The 18822-nt window shown below is 41.1% G+C and overlaps 2 protein-coding genes across 3 annotated transcripts in view; both read left to right on the forward strand.

The window, feature by feature from the left end:
- Positions 1 to 18822, forward strand: part of C9H12orf56 (chromosome 9 C12orf56 homolog) — a gene marked incomplete at its 5' end in the record, with an annotated part of 88203 nt that overhangs the window by 19896 nt on the left and 49485 nt on the right. The window contains 1 exon segment of the mRNA XM_027594291.1: positions 9476 to 9635. Coding sequence (XP_027450092.1) covers positions 9476 to 9635 — 160 coding nt within the window.
- LOC113921483 (high mobility group nucleosome-binding domain-containing protein 3) lies at positions 7943 to 8422 on the forward strand. 2 transcript variants are annotated; one of them, XM_027592230.2, is made up of 2 exons: positions 7950 to 8333; positions 8375 to 8422. In XM_027592230.2, the coding sequence occupies exons 1-2, from the start codon at positions 8114 to 8116 to the stop codon at positions 8386 to 8388; spliced, it is 234 nt and encodes a 77-aa protein (XP_027448031.1). In that variant the 5' UTR covers positions 7950 to 8113; the 3' UTR covers positions 8389 to 8422. The 2 variants fall into 2 exon arrangements, with proteins under 2 accessions (XP_027448029.1, XP_027448031.1); XM_027592228.2 differs by having other exon boundaries at positions 7943 to 8413.

Consider the following 18822-nt stretch of genomic DNA (forward strand, 5'->3'; position numbering starts at 1 on the left):
CTCTTGCAGAACATGTTTGGTGGTAACCATACCAGTAAACTCCCTCCTAACATATTGCATAGTTGTCTAAATAGGCCTCTTCCAAATAAACCCAGGGTGCTGGAAGAAACACAGACAAGCAGCTGCCGAAACTCCCTTTGTTTTGGGGAAATTCCCTGTCTGCTCCAGCCTGATATGGACTGCCTATTCCCACTTGTTGGTGGAAAAACGTGGCGTTTACTCATCTGTCCAAGTGGGTGAGCTTTAGAACTGGGAACCCTTTTTCTGTTTTCTGGCAGCACTTTGCTTCTTTTGTCTGCCCCACCCCCTCCTGTTTCTGTACCTTGGGTGTGGCCTACATACAATTGTTCCCTTCAGATTTCCCCACCAGTGTCTCAGGTAAAATTGACACTGGGGAACAAACTGATTGACTTTTTAAAAGTAGACCCAAGTGGAACACAGCTTGGTATTTAAACTAAGTTAAGTTTGTTGGTTTAATTAAGATAGACATGTCTTTAAAGTTATCAGCATTAAATGTGAAACTTTTATTCTGCCAAGGTTTGCTGAAGGTCAAATAAGCTCGTGTCATTTCTGTTGCAATTTGTTAGCAAAAAGATGATGAAAATCATGGCTAATTGTCCCATCAAAGTTTTCATAGGAAATTGTTAAAATAGCTTTCAAAGTCTTTGGGATTAAATTCATTGGACATCTAGGTCTTTTCCAAATATGGTAAGGTGCTAAATCATTGATTACTGGATGTAGGTTTGTGCTTTTTGACTACTTATTGCAAAGAAACTAAGGATATTTAAATCTGCTGGTAAACATGCTTTGTGCTTAACCAGTTGATAAATTTGTCATCTAAAGAATTCTGGTGTGACAGTTGCTTACTACTTAGTAGTAACTATAGCTACAGTTGGTTCACAACTGGCTACCACTTAGTCTTCACTGGAGACTAAGATTTCTAAGAGTACAAAATTCGGCAACTCTATGTAGAAAAGTAGGAGATATGTAAGAAAGATATAAGGAAGGGGAATGCATTTTTGTTGAAGGTAAAAGAAAGTAATTTTGTCCTAAATGAGACTGGTTGTTTGGAAAGAAATGACTTGGGACAAAATCTGAATGCAAAGGAAAGTTGTAGAAGGTTTGTGAAGTGAAATCTTTGGAAGGGAATTTTAGGTGTGGTTAGGATGGGCTAAGATTAAAATAAAGGGATTCTAAAAGTACAGTGGTATATAAGATTGGAATTCTCTCTCTATTCAAAAGACAAAATTTTCTTGAATTGTTAGTCTGCTTTTGATAAGAAAATGTAAACAGCTGTTCTCTTTGCCTGCCCAGAAAAGCCAGTTTCCATGTTTTGCCCCATCCGGTCTTTGACGATCCCTAATCCTATTTAGACATGTGCTAGGTTTTAACAAACTTCCCCAAGATTTAAATCGTGAACAAAGTCTCCTTGACTAATTAGGCTTGTTTGGTATGTTACATTCTGGTATAAAGTCATCATCACTCGATATTCTGGCTATTGAGGTGTTATGTGACACAGAATAACTGGGTTTCCTTGTCAATTGCATCCTAATGAACTCTCCTATCAGATCATTACCAGTGTCCATTTCTGAGTTTTTGTCATTTATAATTGTCCTTATTCTCCTGCAAAATGAGTTTCATCTTCAAGGAGGCTCATAAAAAAGACTTTTAGGACAAATACAGGTATTCAGTATCTTTAAGATCAAAAACTAAAATGGGTAAAAACTTCCAAAACTCACTGAAGTTGCATTTTAAACAAGAATAGTAAAATGGGACTAAGTAACTTGGGGAAAAAAATGATTATAGTTTCTTTTGTGACTTTTGTTCAAAACATTGCTGATTCTCTAATGTTTGCTCTCCCAGATTAAGGAAACTTTCTCTTAAGATATGATTTACAGAAATGTGATAAAATATTCATTTGTAAACAAAAGCATTAAAACATTTAACATTTATCTCTACCTAAACCCTCTGAAATTCAAAAGGTCTCAATAAGCTTTCTTCCATGGCAATCAATCATTTGCATAAGTTCAATAAGAATCTGTTCTCCTTGTAACAGGACACCATTGGAAATATTGGTTATTTTACCAAGGCTTTGACTGGAATGTCATATTTGAGAGACATTCATAGACTGAGAAATGATCAGACAGCTTTAAGAAACTAAGGTTGACTTTATGAAACCTAAAGCCATAAAGCTCCTTGGAAATGTTGGCCTGATACCTTACTTACAGAGTTCCCAGCAGCCTTACCAGGTGAGTAAAGAATGTCACTTCCTGGCAGGTGCAAGGACCTCAGGATATATTGGGGACCTCATGAAGAGGAATCTGCCCCCATCTACAGGTATTGCAGTCATGTCTGATGGTAAGTACTTGGCTTGGCTTCTGGCCTGGAGAGGCAACTAAAAGTTCATCCCAGAGATTCCTTATATAAGTTCCAGCAAAGCAGATTCTAAAAGATCTATATGATCAATCATTCTTGCTGAGCTTATGTAAACAATTACACCGTTTGTTAAAACTGGGCTTGTTTTTCAAACAAAGTCTTATTTGGCTATCTTTGGAAATGAGGGTTATTACAGAGAGAAATTATGTTTCAATTACATACCTTTGTGGGTGCTAAACTTTAGTTCTGATTGTCTTTGAATGTTGTTTGCCTAAGCTAGACCACTTGAGGTAAACTTCAGAGAAACTGCCACAATAGCTCATGTATAGGCAATCTTGCTTGTTATTCCGTGGGGATAACAGGACCCCATGGGCATATGATTACTTCAACAACTGGGAAATGGGATAGATTCCCCAACAATTGTATAACTCAGCTATCACCTTGACCAATTCTATGGCTGGGATGACAAAATTGCTCTTTAAAAGCCAGAGCGTGGGGTGCCTGAGTGGCTCAGTGGGTTAAGCGTCTGATCCCAGGGTCCTAGGATCTAGCCCCATATCCGGCTCCCTGCTCAGTGGGGAGCCTGCTTCTCCCTCTCCCTCTGCCCCTCCCCCCACTTGTGCTCTCTCGTTCTCTCTTTCAAATAAAATAAAATCTTTAAAAAATAAATAAATAAAATAAAAGCCAGAGCGTACTCCATGGAGATAATGGATGGCCACACTTTCTTTTTTTTTTTTTTTTAAAGATTTTATTTATTTATTTGACAGAAAGAGACACAGCGAGAGAGGGAACACAAACAGGGGGAGTGGAAGAGGGAGAAGGAGGCTTCCTGAAGAGCAGGGAGCCCGATGTGGGGCTCTATCCCAGGTCTCTAGGATTGTGACCTGAGCTGAAGGCAGACGCTTAACGACTGGGCCACCCAGGCACCCCCACACTTTCTTTATGATTAGATTGGATGATGCACTTGGGGATGCCCTTATCTCCTGAGACAAGTCTCTCATTTGCCAGTGATTCCTGGTAATTAGGATATTGGTAAGGTTGGACCTCAAACAAAAAGGGCTTCTTGATGGTTTCATCCCTCATAGTCATTTGTCTAGAAGACACCTCTACTGACATACAATTGCAAACAAAGTCTTTAACCCAAACATACAACAGCCCTCCTGGTAAAAAGAGCCTCAAAGCTCACTATGGGCCTTCCAGGACTTATGATAGGACTGCAATATAAAATAAGCAAAACAGTATGCTTGCTCAGCAGGACTCTAAATGATACCCAGGCACTGGATGCACTCAGCCAAGAATTAAAATGAAGTCCAAGAAGGACTTCTCCAGAACCTTGCCACTACTGACTGACTACTATTGCTACACCATTAGGGGTGTGAAAAATCCCCTCGTGTTGTTTTAACATTACAGTTAACTACTGCAAGGTGTCCCAATTAATAGGGGACATCTGTGATCAATTAAATAAGATCATGATATCCATTGATCTATTTGACAAAATTGGTAATTGGGGATCTTATCAAGGGATGTGATCATAATTTTGAGCCTAATACTTGTTTCATGGTCATCCTATTGCATGTGCTGATACATGTACTGTTTGCTGCCCATCATGACCACCCCCCGGAGCCATACCACAAGTCCCTGGACTGACCCCTGGAGAGATTCTAACTGCCACACAGTCCGCGCGCCATTCAGCAGGAAGCACCCAGAGCAGTCATTGTCCCATTCCCTAATGGCAGTTAGGGTTACTATTCCAGGGGGAGTAATGAGTAAGGGGCAGGCGGGGCTAGGTAGGGAGCGACAGATAGGGGCAATGTTATCAGGCTCACAGAAATCCCAAAAATGTGGAGGTTTGGGGAAACCAGAGATAAGGGGACTTACTGGACCACCCTGCCCTAGGTGAGTGGGGTGGGTGTCTACAATAATCACTGTGACCAACAAAGAAAAACTAGACCCTAAAAAGGAAGTAAGTCATTGAAGGTGTTATTAATAGAGACGTTAAAAGGATTTAAGTTCCCTGGTTAGCTTTCTATAAAAGACCAACCTTGAAGTCCCTCATTGGCAACCCTGTGGGGACCCCTCTCACTCCTGAGAGCTTTTTCTGTATCTTCACTTAATAAACTTCTATTACTTTACTCACTAGAAAAAAAAATTCTTTGCAAAAACTTCTGTCTGGAAGTTTTCAGGAATGTAAGGTCTAAAAGCCTCTATTATTTGCTTTCCCTAGGCTAGGACATCAGCCCAAGAAACGCTCTCTACCAGATTTCTCCTGTAGTACCTATCAATATGAGTGAATTTTGAGGTCCTCAAAATTTCTTAATTGCCTGGCCTACCAGAAGTGATCTTCCTAATAAGCACTGGCCCCATAAATACACCAAACCTTTGGCCCTTAAAACGGTTTGCTATATCTGGTTAAATGAATACCCCCCCCTTTTAAAGATTTATTTATTTATTTTTAGAGCGAGAGAGTGTGCGTGTGCATGGGCGGTGGGGAGGGGCAGAGGAAGAAAAACAGTCCCAAGCAGACTCCCTGCTGAGCACAGAGCCTGATGCTGGGCTCAATCTCATGACCCTGATCATGACCTGAGCGGAAATCAAGAGTCCGACGCTTCATCAACTGAGCCACCCAGGCACCCTAGATGAATATTCTTCTTAAATAAGACACTTCACATAAAGCCTTGGATATACAACCAGTGTGTACAATTACATCTTGGTAAAAGGAAGTCAGATCTTTACTGAATCTAATAAGAGTTTCTGAATTTTGGGGGAGCCAGTGAAAATTGGATATTTAAACATTTTTGGTTTCTGAGAGCAGAATCTAAATTGTTATGGGTTACACACTGGTTATAATTTAAGAAGGAGGATAAAAAGCTTCCTCACATATCTAGAAAATAGAACATTAGAACATCAATAATATTCTAAGCAAATAACCACAATAAATTTCTATCAGTTTTATTTAGTCCTATAAAGTTAAGTCTCGTTCTGGGACATTTTGGGTTAGGAGTCTCATGAAACCACCTGCTTCTTGACCTAATGGAGTCTTGGAAATCCTAACTCAGTCCACTGGTGTGGTCTGAGTTGTCTAAGTAATGTTAGCTCAGCTCTGAAGTGTTAATAGTTTGAAGAGCCTGTCTCAATGCTTTTTCCAGGAGGCTCTGCTCTGAGACTGTCCTTTGTTGAGGACTCAAACTGACTTTATCTTATAATAGAACCTTCAAGCAAGCATCACAATAAAACAAAAACTATCTGTAGAAGAGACTTCAGATGACTGTGGCTGGTTTATTATTGAAAACTTTCAAATGTGACAGGTCTGATGAAGTTTCATATTAAAAATAGGCAACTGACTAGAAAATCTGGTTGTTCCTATGGCATGCAAAACAAAGGTAATAAAGTCATTGCAAAAAATTAGACAAAATGTCTCTAAGGATAGTGACAAAACCTATTTTTAAAGACAGCAATAAAAGTTATGTCTGAGGGGCACCTGGGTGGCTCAGTCGTTTAGCGTCTGCCTTGGGCTCAGGTAATGATCCCAGGGTCCTGGGATGGAGCCCTGCCTGGGGCTCCCTGCTCAGTGGGGAGTCTGCTTCTCCCTCTCCCTCTGGTTCTCCTTCGGCCTCTGCCTCTCTCCCCCTGCTCATGCTCTCTCTCTCTCAAATAAATAATAAAATCTTTAAAAAAAAGTTACATCTGATATGTAAAAATAAATGAACATAATTTTTATATGGATAAAGTCTTTAATATAACATAATAATACTGAAATACAATATATAATTACTATATATTATATTTATATATACATATATATAAAATGTGCCAAGATTGTAACACTTTTTTTTTTTTTTAAAGACTTAATTATATACAGGGCACCTGGGTGGCTCACTCAGTTAAGTGTCTGCCTTCTGCTCAGGTCATGATCCCAGGGCCCTGGGTTCCAGCCCTGCATCGGGCCCCCTGCTGGCGGGGGGCGGGGGGGGGGGGGGGAGCCTGCTTCTCCCTCTGCCTGCCTGTCTGCCTACTTGTGATCTCTCTCTCTGTGTGTCAAATAAATAAATAAAATCTTAAAAAGAAAAATTTCACTATTACCAGTTTTCTACAACTTACAGTGTTTTCTTTTCTTTATGTATTTTTAAGTTATCTCTACACCCAACATGGGGCTCAAATTTACAACCCCATGATTAAGAGTCATATGCTTTACCGACTGAGCCAGCCACGCATCCCCACAACCTAAAGTGTTTTAAAGATTTATTTATTTATTTATTTAAGACAGCAAGAGAGACAGAGAGCACATGCTTGAGTGGGGGGAGAGGCAGAGGGAGAAGGAGAGGCTCTCAAGCAAACCCACTGCTGAGCACAGAGCCCGCCATGGCGCTCCATCTCACAACCCTGCCATCATGACCCGAGCCGAAATCAGGAGTTGGTCGCTTAACTAACTGAGACACCCAGGCGCCCCAACTTACAGTGTTTTAAAACAGCTCAAAGACAATAAATGATGGAAAACATCTAGACCATCTTTTTTGCCTATTTCAAAGTCTTTCATAATTTTTCCTGACAACGGCAAGAGAAAAATATAAACAGAGTTACACAAAACAAACAAAAACCTTAGCCGTATGTATAATAGGATTCTAATTTTATAAGCATATCTTTGCAGGTATCAAATAGCTTAAGGCTTTTCTGAAGAATCTTGTTCAGAAGAGGATCCTTTACTAACTGTAAGCTTTTATTATTAACAAAAGCACACCCTTTTTAAGACCTGCACTGGGCTATGCTTCATTAGCTTGGTTTGAATTAGTCTATGTATTTGAAAATAATTTTAAAAATTAAATTTTAGTAGATCCTGATAGCTTTTTATTAATTTATCTTATCTTTAATTCCCCTGAATTAAATTTTTAAAATATTATTATTTGATATATTATTATTATTTCATATATTTATGAAAAGAGAATGATGAAACTGTATGATCACAGTAAATATTTTTATCCAAATTCTAAGTAACTTTGCAAAAAGCCAACAGAGGTATTCTTTCTGATGCCTGGATTAAAGGTTTTAAAGACGCCTCTGGTGATTCTCTGGCTTTACTTTTGGCTTTTCAGTCAGATGCTATTACTGCCCACCTGTCATAAAAAGGAAAGTAGATTGTTAAAGATCTAAAAATCCTAAGTATTGTGGGTGGCTTAGTTAAGTGTCTGACTCTTGGTTTCAGGTCAGGTCTTGATCCTGGGGTTGTGAGTTCAAGCCCTGCCTTGCGCTCCACGCTGGGTGTGGAGCCTACTTAAAAAAAAAAAAATCCTAAGTATTTATTGAGACTTTGTCTCTTTTTATTTTATTTATTTATTATATTTTATTTTTAAGATTTTATTTATATACTTATTAATATTTTTTAAAGATTTTATTTATTTGACAGAGAGAGACACAGCAAGAGAGGGAACACAAGCAGGGGGAGTGGGTGAGGGAGAAGCAAGCTTCCTGCGGAGCAGGGAGCCCGATGTGGGGCTCCATCCCAGGACCCTGGGATCACGACCTGAGCAGAAGGCAAGGGCTTAACGACTGAGCCACCCAGGTGCCTCGAGACTTTGTCTGTTTTTAATCAAGAATAGAAAACAGAGGAGCCGTGGAGGTGCAGGTCGGAGAGGCCGGGCTACGCTGTGCCCTGCGCGTGAGCAGCTGCAGCGGCGGCATCCAGCGGCGGTGTCTGCAGTTCCAGCCCGTTGCTTTACTTTTTAGCTGCACGAACGTAGTCATTATGCCGAAGAGAAAGTCTCCGGAGAATACAGAGGGCAAGGATGGATCCAAAGTAACTAAACAGGAGCCCACCAGACGGTCTGCCAGATTGTCCACGAAACCTGCTCCACCCAAACCTGAACCTAAACCAAGAAAAACATCTGCTAAGAAAGAACCGGGAACAAAGATTAACAAAGGTGCTAAAGGGAAGAAGGAGGAAAAGCAAGAAGCTGGAAAGGAAGGTACTGCACCATCTGAAAATGTTGAAACTAAAGCTGAAGAGGCACAGAAAACTGAATCTGTAGATAACAAGGGAGAATGAATTGTGAAAAATTGGAGTTGATTTTATGTACATCTCGGGGCAACTTTTTTTTTTAAGATTTTATTTATTTATTAGAGAGAGAATGAGAGACAGAGAACACGAGAGGAAAGAGGGTCAGAGGGAGAAGCAGACTCCCCGCTGAGCAGGGAGCCGGATGTAGGACTCGATCCTGGGACTCCAGGATCATGACCTGAGCCGAAGGCAGTCGCTTAACCAACTGAGCCACCCAGGCACCCTCGGGGCAACTTTTAAAAGCTATTTTTACCGAGTATTTTGTAAATGCTAATTTTTTAGGATTCTACTAGTTGGCATACAAAAATATATAAGGATGGACATTAAAAAAAAAAGAATAGAAAACAGAGCACTTTGGAGAGAAGAGAAAGTTATTTAGGAGCAGGAAACTTCCAATAATTCAAACCTAGATGTTTGTATTCACAGAATCTTTGTACACTGTTCCCCGCAAATGGACACTTTCTATTGCATAGAAAAATATTAGTTTAAACCCATTAATTAAACATTTTTAAGACCTTTTAAAAAATCTATTTTCAAAATGAAAGGGGGAGGGATCTATTTTAACAAACAAAAACACTATTACTATTTATTTAGCAATTCTATAGTGTAAGTATAAATAGTTTCTTGGGATCTGTTGCTAAACGCATTTTTAGTAAAGACTAAAACAAATTGAGGAAAACTGAGAAACCTGACAAGAGGAAAGACTTCCCAGGAAAAAAATAAAAAGAATGCAGTTTAAACTTGCCCTAAGGGGTGCCTGGGTGGCTCAGTCGGTTGAGCGTCTGCCTTGGGCTCAGGTCATGATCCCTGAGTCCCGGGATCAAGCCCCCAGGATCGAGCCCCACATTGGGCTTCATGCTCAGTGGGGAGTCTGCTTCTCCCTCTCCCTCTGACCCTCTCCCTTCTTGTGCTCTCTCTCATTCTCTCTCAAATAAATAAATAAAATCTTAAAAATAAAATAAACTTGCCCTAAGCTTTAGGGGATTTATTATCATAGGGTAGATAAACAGTTATATTTGTCCTCAATTAGTTTAATTATATTTTTTTCAGATTGATGATTACCCACAATTTCTGAGTCCACCAGAGAGAGAAACCAACCAACATATTCGTATGACCCATTCTTCAACTGTTTTGAAAAAAGAGTGTGAACAATTGAAAGGTGTCAAATTCTCATTTCCATTTCATCATGCCACTTCTGACAACAAAAAAGGTATGTAATATATATCTTAAAGTGACACAAGATGCATTGCTTGATAAGACAAAAAAGAATGTTCTTTTTTCCTCCCCAGCTTTACTGAGGTATGATTGACAAATAAAAATTATATGTAAGGTGTTTAACGTGATGTTTTGATCTATGTATACACTGTGAAATAATGACCACAAGGATAACCCCATAGTTATCATTGTGTGTGAGTGATAAGAACACTTAAGATCTATTTTCTTCGCAAGTTTCAAGTACATGCTACATTTTTGTTAACTATAGTCACCATGCTGTACATTTTGGTCTCCAGAACTTATTTATCTTATAATGAACATCTACCTTTTGACCAACATTTACCTTTTCCCCCCAACCCCCAGCCCCTGGTAATGACCATTTTACTATCTGTTACTATGAGTTTGCCTTTTTTGGATTCAACATAAGTGAGATTATGTGGTGTTTATCTTTTTGTATCTGATTTATTTCACTTAGCATGACATCCTCCAGGTTCATCCATGTTTTCCCAAATGCAGGATTTTCTGCTTTTTAGATTTTATTTTACAGCAATCCCTACACCCAACGTGGGGCTTGAACTCATGACCCTGAAATCAAGAGTCAGACGCTCTACTGACTGAACCAGCCAGGTATTCCAGGATTTTCCTTTTTTTTAAGATTTATTACTTTTTTATTTGAAAAAGAGAGAGAGAGACAACACGAGCGGGGGGGGGGGAGGGGAGGGGCAGAGGGAGAGGGGGAGAGAGAGAGAGAGAGAGAGAGAATCCTCAAACAGACTCCTCACTGAGCCCAGAGCCAACTTGGAGCTCCAGACAAGGACCTTGAGATCATGACCTGAGCCTAAATCAAAAGCTGGATGCTCACTCGAGTGAGCCACCCATGTGTCCCAGATTTTCCTTTTTTTAAAGGCTAAATAATATTAGATTGTGTGTATATGCATGTGTGCACACATATACACCCCCCCAACACACACACATTTTATTTATCCATTCACATACTGCTGGACATTTAGGTTACTGTAAATAATGCTGCTATGAATAAGGGAGGGCAGGTATCCGAGACAGTGATTTTATTTCCTTCAGATATATGCCCAGAAATAGGAATGCTGGATCATTCTATTTTAGTTTTTTAAGGAACCTCCATACTGTTTTCCACAGTGGCTGTACTAATTTGCATCCCCAACAACAGTGCATAAGGGTTCCCTTTTCGCCACATCCTCACCAATACTTTCTATCTTTTGGCTGTTTGAGGATAGCCATCCTACCAGTTGTGAGGTGGTATCTCATCGTGGTTTTGATCTGCAATTCTATGATGATTAATGAGCTGATCCATCCATTCTCGGCAGCATAGTGCCTGGGCATAGTTTGCCACACACAAGGCTATGTGGAAAAAAAGGAAAGAGAAAAGAATGGAAAGGAAGAAAGGGAGGGAAAAGGGAGGGGAAAGAAATGAAGAGAGAGAAAGAAGTGTGTTCACTAAATATTGGTTTTAAAAAAAGAATAAGTTAGGGGTGCCTGGTTGGCTCAGTTGGTTAAGCGTCTGCCTTCGGCTCAGGTCATGATCCCAGGATCAGGCTCCTTGCTCGGCAGGAAGCCTGCTTCTCCCTCTCCCACTCCCCCTGCTTGTGTTCCTGCTCTTGCTGTGTCTCTGTCAAATAAATAAATAAAATCTTAAAAAAAATAAAGAAAGAAAGAATAAGTTAGAATCTGGATTCCATTTGGTCAGGTTTTTTTTGGTTAAGATTTTATTTACTTATTTATTTATTTTTAAAGATTTTCACTTATTTGAGAGAGAGAGAATGATAGAGAGAGAGCATGAGATGGAGGAGGGTCAGAGGGAGAAGCAGACTCCCTGCTGAGCAGGGAGCCCGATGAGGGACTCGATCCTGGGACTCCAGGATCATGACCTGAGCTGAAAGCAGATGCTTAACGACTGAGCCAACCAGGTGCCCCAGTTTTTTTTTTTAAGTTTTTTTTTTTTTTTTTGGTCAGAGAGAGAGAGAGAGATTGGGCACAAGCAGGGGGAGCGGCAGGCAGAGGGACAAGTAGACTCCCAGCTGAGCAGGGAGCCCGATGCGGGACTCGATCCCAGGACTCTGGGATCATGACCTGAGCCAAAGGCAAACACTGAACTGACTGAGCCACCCAGGCACCCCTGGTCAGTTTTTGTTTAATTTTAATAACCTTATTAACAACCACATATTTTAATGAAAAACCTGATCAAGAAGTACAGGGGATAACCAGAAAGATTGTGAACTCGGCTTTAGGAAAACTCCCAATAGTAATCTCTGTGAATCTTGGGCTCCCACAGCAAGGGAAGCCACAAGGTCCTACCCTGATAATTATGGTTTATTATGATTATTAACAGCATTCATTCTTTTTTTTTTAAGATTTATTTATTTATTTTGAGAGAGTGAGAATGAGAGAGAGAGAGAGAGAGAGTACATGAGAGCAGGGAGGGTTAGAGGGAGAAGCAGGCCCCTCGCCGAGCAGGGAGCCCGATGTAGGACTCGATCCCGGGACTCCAGGACCATGACCCGAGCCGAAGGCAGTCGCCCAACCAACTGAGCCACCCGGGCACCCAACAGCATTCATTCTTCATTCAAAAATATTTGTTGGGAACCTGTTCACCCAAGAACTATGATTCACACCTAGATAAAAAGATGAAAAGCCATCTTTAATTTTGTTTTTAGGGAGTTCAGCATCTGATGCAGATGATTTTCCCATTGTGCACAAGGAGATCTAGAAAATCCACAGTGGGGTGGGGAGAAAAGGGGAGGGTGAAGAGTCAGGGCTCCTGGTACTTACCCAGCTCAACCAGAGCTTCCTTGCTTTTATGTTTTACATTTTGGACTTTACATGTTTCTGGTGAGTAAGTTTTAAAAACCCAAGGACAAATAGATAAAAATAGAATATGCAGTTCAGAGGCGCCTGGGTGGCTCAGTCGTTAAGCATCTGCCTTCGGCTCAGGTCATGATCCCAGGGTCCTAGGATCGAGCCCCACATCGGGCTCCCTGCTCCGTGAGGAGCCTGCTTCTCCCTCTTCCACTCCCCCTGCTTGTGTTCCCTCTTTCACATTCTCTCTCTCTGTCAAAGAAATAAAATAATAAAATCTTAAAAAAAAAAAAGAATATGTAGTTCAGCATTACACTGTTTATTTCAAGGCCTTCTTTTATATATGTATATGAAATGTGTATGTATCTAAAGGAGCCCTTTAAGGTATCAATCTGTATAATTGGGAGGTGGTAAAAAGCAGGGAAAAAGAGCATGGGCTTTGGACTAGCTAAGCTGACATTTGAATCCTGGCTCCCACCTTACCCAGCTGTGTGACTGTCTACAAGTCACAACCTTTGTGAGCCTCAGTTTCCTTGTCTCTATTGCTACCTTCACAGGATTATTGTGTTACATGAAATAATGTGGGCAAGACGGGGCACATAGCAGGACAGTAGTCAGCTGTTAAGATCGCATCCTTAGCATAGAAGAAGGGCAGAAGGAAGTCCTAACAGGGCTCCTGGATAGGCCCTTGCACTTCTGGCCTCTAGCCAGCCCACACTAGTTAATTCACACCGCACTAGACTTCACTCCAAGTCAGACTCAGAGCTCTTGGAGTACTGAATAACTACAAAGTGTGAGAAAACTATCCTGTGTTTGTACACTCTCAGAGACAAGCACCTTTCCACACTGACGCTCTATGGCATGGCAACTGTTTGTAGAAGTTGTAATTAGACTTATTAAATTCCTGGTTGCTCACCAGGTCTCTTGTCACCCTAATTAGGGTACCTAACTGGCTTTGGTTGCCTTAAATGCATATTTATCCTTGTCCACAAGCATAATTATTCTTGGCTTTTTTTTTTTTCCTCCCAACATGTATAAGAAGATAAAAACACACGTTAAAGAAGCTAATTACAGGCAGAAGTTTTATGAAATTTAAATCCTAGAAACTTTGCAAATGATGTTAAAAGCAGTGAAGACTTAAAAGAACTTATCTTGTGTTCACATACATGGCTATTCATAGAATTGTACCTCTCCCCCACTCCCCCTTCTTCGTGTTCATCTCTGAAGGTTCCATCCGACACTTTTGTGCAGGGAGTTGTGAAAACCCAAAACTGCCACTGTCATACATAGCACACATTAGAGAATTAAAAAATTCCCCCTTTCTAGAATGCCAACAGTCCTATGCTCTGACTCCTGTTCTCCACCAAGCTGCTAGTTCCCTGAGTTAGGTGTTGCCGTATACCTGGGACCATGTGGGTTCACCTCCTAGACAGTCTGTAATATGCAGACCTGAAGCAAGAGAGAGGCTCAAACCTGTCTGACCATCTACTTGACAATAGTCATTACTAGAGGCTTTAATGCTAATACTGATGATATCATGCCTACAGAAGTAGCACACATTAACTGCTCAGCATTTAAATAAAGATAATTATTAGAACTTACTCCAAACCTCTTGGGTGAAAGCCTAGGGAATATTTGTATCATGTGGCAAAGAAGCTCACACTCAAACCAACTGGATTATCTTAACAAAGGAAGCTCAAGAGTGCGAATCATTTGCAGTAAAAATACTTAGTTTCATCATCACATTTTCAACAGGCTTACTAATTAAGCCCTACTTTTCTGGAGATATATAGGAAAGGGGCTTTTCTCTAGAGTATACATGTGTCCTTATATGGGTCAGAGGTAGCACTTTAAATTGTACTTTTTATGTTTAGATGAAAGGGGATGGTTATTAAACTCTAAATGAACAATGCTGACAGGAGAAGAGCAACAGTGGTGAACTGTATTATCCACTAAAGCTCTAGAATGAATTATTAGCCCCTTACTTTCAAGTACATTCTTGAACAGCACTATCCAGCAGAACTTTCTACAATGATGGAGCTGTTTTGTATGTAGTCTAATTATGTCTAATACAGTAGCCAACAGCCACCCGTGACCACTGAGCAGTTGAGATGTGACTAGTGCTACTAACTGAATTTTAATTTAATGTTAATTTTAATAGCCACGGGTGCCTAGTAGCTATAGAATCAGTCACTGCAGCTCTAGATGCATGGAAAAGACTTTAATGACTTTAGTGGTATCTTCTGAAACACTGGCATAACATGAAGTAGACTAATCCTCAAACCAGAATGAAACCTCATAATTTGATGACACATAAACTGAACCAGGCTTTATATAAATATAAGATTTTATTTTATACCTAAAACCTATATATTTCCTAAAATCACTGAGGTAGGAGAAAACTAAAACAAGGGACTGATGAGTCTTTCAGGTTTAGTGGATAATTTTTACTTAGGCTTGGCAGTCTTCCCCATAGGAATATGGTTTTGACAAATATAATCGGACCTCTTGCAGTTAAGAAAGCACTGCATTTTTTTGGTAGTGTCCTTTCTAAAAATGTTCCTCAGCTGACCAGCACTCCTGAACATATCATCAGGCATCCATTGCGCTAAATGATGGAAAGACTTCATATCTAAGCTACTGAAGAAGGCTCTGAACTGCTGTGTGCACACTAGAGAACATATTAGCAGAAAACTCTGTCACCTGTTATCTGTATTTAGGCTCTCTTGTCAGTATGGTCTTACACCTGCCAGACTCTGACCACTGGCATCGAGACGAGCCCTTCCATCTGACGTAGAAACAGAGATCAAGCATTTCTCAGTGGACAGCACAGATGATCCTAAGATTCTCCACACCGTTGTTACAAATGAAATTTAAAGCTAACACAGAGAGGGCAGGGACATCGAACCTAAAGTTGTTTTTTGTCATAACCTTTTAATGACCTCACACAAAAAACAGAAAGTTCAAGGCTGGTTAGTGAACTTGCATGAAATCAGGTTTAAGGGACAGCTTAGGTTGATTGTTTAGGTAATACCAGCTTCCTAATAGAAAAGACTCAGCGGGGGCACCTGGGTGGCTCAATCGTTAAGCGTCTCCGGTCATGGTCCCAGGGTTCTGGGATCAAGCCCCGCATCGGGCTCCCTGCTCCGCGGGAAGCCTGTTTTTCCCTCTCCCACTCCCCCTGCTTGTGTTCCCTCTCTCTTGCTGTGTCTCTCTCCGTCAAATCAATAAATAAAATCTTAAAGAAAAAGAAAAGACTCAGAGATTTCTTACCCCCTTCCAGCATGCCCGCAGTGCCGTGCTCCATTCCTTTCCAGCTCTCCTCCAAAATGCTTGTTCCCTGACTGAGGTGTGGCTGTATCCCCAGGACCCTGTGGTTCACCTCCCAGACATCTGTAATGTGTGGTCCTGAGGCAAGAGGCTCAGACCTCCTGACCTCTGTGCCACCAGTGCTAATACGTTCTACTTAATTCCAGCAACGATCAAAGGCATTATTGGTATCACATTTAGTACCCACATGTGTGAAATGCCTATTATTAGAAGGGTCTATGATGACTGGGGTCTTAAACTTATGTAATGAGTAGAGGTTATTCACTTGCAAGTAGAAAAAACTCATTCTGCCTAACCTAATGCTGAAGAGATTTATTGAAGGATTTTGGAATCTCTTAGGGAGTCAAGAGGGGAACTGAAGAAATCCACTAATGGAAGACCAGAAACCCTTGGGCCTGTTCCTGGGCCTGAACAGCCTGTGAGGGACCTTCTTCTCCATATGGCCAGTTTCAAAGACTTCCAGCTCTGCCTCTCATGTCCAGATGTCCAAGCCCAACTTGGATCAGAGCCCACCCCATCAGCTACAGCTAGGATAGGGGTGGATCCAGATTTTGTGGGGACCAAAAACTCATACTATTTGCAGAGCCTTCTTTAAGATAAAGAGTCAAGACACCAAATACAATTGATACGGAAATGTTGGGGTTCAGAGCAAATGGTCAAGAAAGAATTCTTGAAACATCTTCAGTGCAAAAAGCTGGTTTTATTAAAGCATGGAGACAGGACCGGTGGGCAGAAAGAACTGCACTGGGGTTATGATGGGTGACTGATTATATACTTTCAAGTTGGGAGGGGGTTAGGGATAGCGTAATTCTCTAAGGAATTATGGAAACAAGGTTTCCAGGAACTTGAGGGGGCTAGCTATTGTTGAGAAAAGCTCATTTATTTCTGTCTAGTCAAACCTTAGTCATGAGACCCTTCAGATGCGTATCAGTGGGCCATATGCTTGGAGGATGACTGCTGACATATATCTTGGAGGGCAGAGATAAAGGAAGTTTCCAAAGCAATTTTTTTTTAAGATTTTTTTAAATTTATTTTTTTGACAGATAGAGACAGCGAGAGAGGGAACACAAGCAGGGAGAATGGGAGAAGGAGAAGCAGGCTTCCTGCTGAGCAGGGAGCCCGATGCAGGGCTCCATCCCAGGACCCTGGGATCATGGCCTGAGCCGAAGGCAGATGCTTAACACGACTGAGCCACCCAGGCGCCCCTCCAAAGGAATTTTTGTATGTTAAAGAAGACTTACAGGATCCTGGCGGTGGGGGGGTGGGGGGGTGGTTGGGGGGGTCGGGCTAAGATTGCCTTTTGCCCCTAGCAAAGTATCAACATCGAGGCAGCTGAGTCCCTAGAGGAATGTCACTCAACTTGTTTCAAGGACTTGTCAATGGGCTGTAACTAGTAAGGAAATTTAATTTTTGCTTTTGCCTTTGTTTCCCACATCATAATGAGGGCAGCACTCCCAAGAAAATACAGGCAGAAGAAATCACAAACATAAAGTGTCTTTGGATACTCCCAAGAGAGGAAGTGAGACAGAAGGAAAACTGAAGTGGGAAGAGCCTGTGGTCTTGAATGATTGTGGCTGAAATGTCTTCCCTTTACGTATTTGATAAAAACATTTGAGCATGCGCACACACTGTTAAGACCTCTCCTAAGACTTTGGAAGGAACTCATGCAAGTGAGGGGCACTAGAGCTGATTCATCATTAATTTCATTGGAAAGAGCAGTCTTTTTGTTTGTTTGTTTGTAAAGATGGGGCACCCATACTGTAGAAAAGGTCAGTTCCTCAAAAAAGGGAAGGTGCTGGGAAGACAAAAGGACAGATGGCCGCTACAGCTCGGTCCTACCAGGAGTCACCTCCTGCAGCTGCGGTTCCCCCCCCCTTTTTTTTTTAGGATTTTATTTTTAAGTAATCTCTACACCCAACGTGGGGCTCAAACTCATGCTCCTGAGATCAAAGTCATATGCTCCACCCACTGAGCTAGCCAAGCGCCCCTCAGTTTCCCACTTATCAGGCTTTTGGCCTCAAATCCCCAGGTGATCTCCAAATCTGATGAACTATGCTGGACTTCAAGGGGGCTGTGTCGACCTCTTCCGTCTAGACCAGGGCCAGCCAGAACAGCCTGCAGCCTCCAGCTATCTTTTTATAGACCCCCTCCAGCATCACCTTTGGCTCTCTGAGGTAAAAGGGTTCTTTCTTCTAAGCATGGAGGTGATTTGGGCTCCTCTCAGACCCACAGGAGTGAAAGAGGATTTTGCAGAGCAGTTCAAAGGGAAAGGGGTCAAACACAGCAAAAGCACACTTAAGATTTTGATTTCATTTTGCGTAAATTTTACCTTAGAAGAAAAATAAACTGAAAAAATTAAAAGACTGGGAGAAGGAAAGGGAAGCAAGCAAGTCAAGAAAGGAAGAGGCTGACAGAGCCAAGGAAATCCCCAGAAGGAATTCTCTGTGGGAGCAGGGCTTTCTTTCTTTCCCTCCCCGGCTCTCGGTCTGGCTTGTGCATCCCTGACTCCAACCCTTCTGCAGGGATGGGGAGGTGGTTGGACAAGGAACACTGAGTTTCCACTGGAGCTTAGAATGTGAGGATAGTACTGACCTCTTGCAGTAGCTTAGGGAAATGTAAATTTGGTTCTTGTTCAGAATACTTATTAGATACTATTATTATTTGTCCCTCCAAATAAATAAAATACACATATAATTGGGAGGACACGACAGTGTTCTTGATGTTATGACTGGCTCTTTGGTTTTTACTTTAAATTAAACTAATGTATATTGTATAACTACTCTGCCAGGCACCACATGAGTCCTTTTTAAACACATTATCTTATTTTCATTCACAGAATTTTCATCATTTTTATAAATTAAGATACTGAGTCCAGAGTGATAAAGCAACTGGTAAACTCTTACAAAGTAACTTTTTACGAGTCTGAAGTTAAGCACATGTTTTAACATCAAAGCTAAAGTTCCTTTTGTTACATCATGCTGCCCAGTTTATAATTTGGGACTTGCGAGTTTTTTTTTGTT

The sequence above is a fragment of the Zalophus californianus genome, chromosome 9, assembly GCF_009762305.2.
Source record: "Zalophus californianus isolate mZalCal1 chromosome 9, mZalCal1.pri.v2, whole genome shotgun sequence".
In the NCBI taxonomy this organism is placed as follows: Eukaryota; Metazoa; Chordata; class Mammalia; order Carnivora; family Otariidae; genus Zalophus; species Zalophus californianus.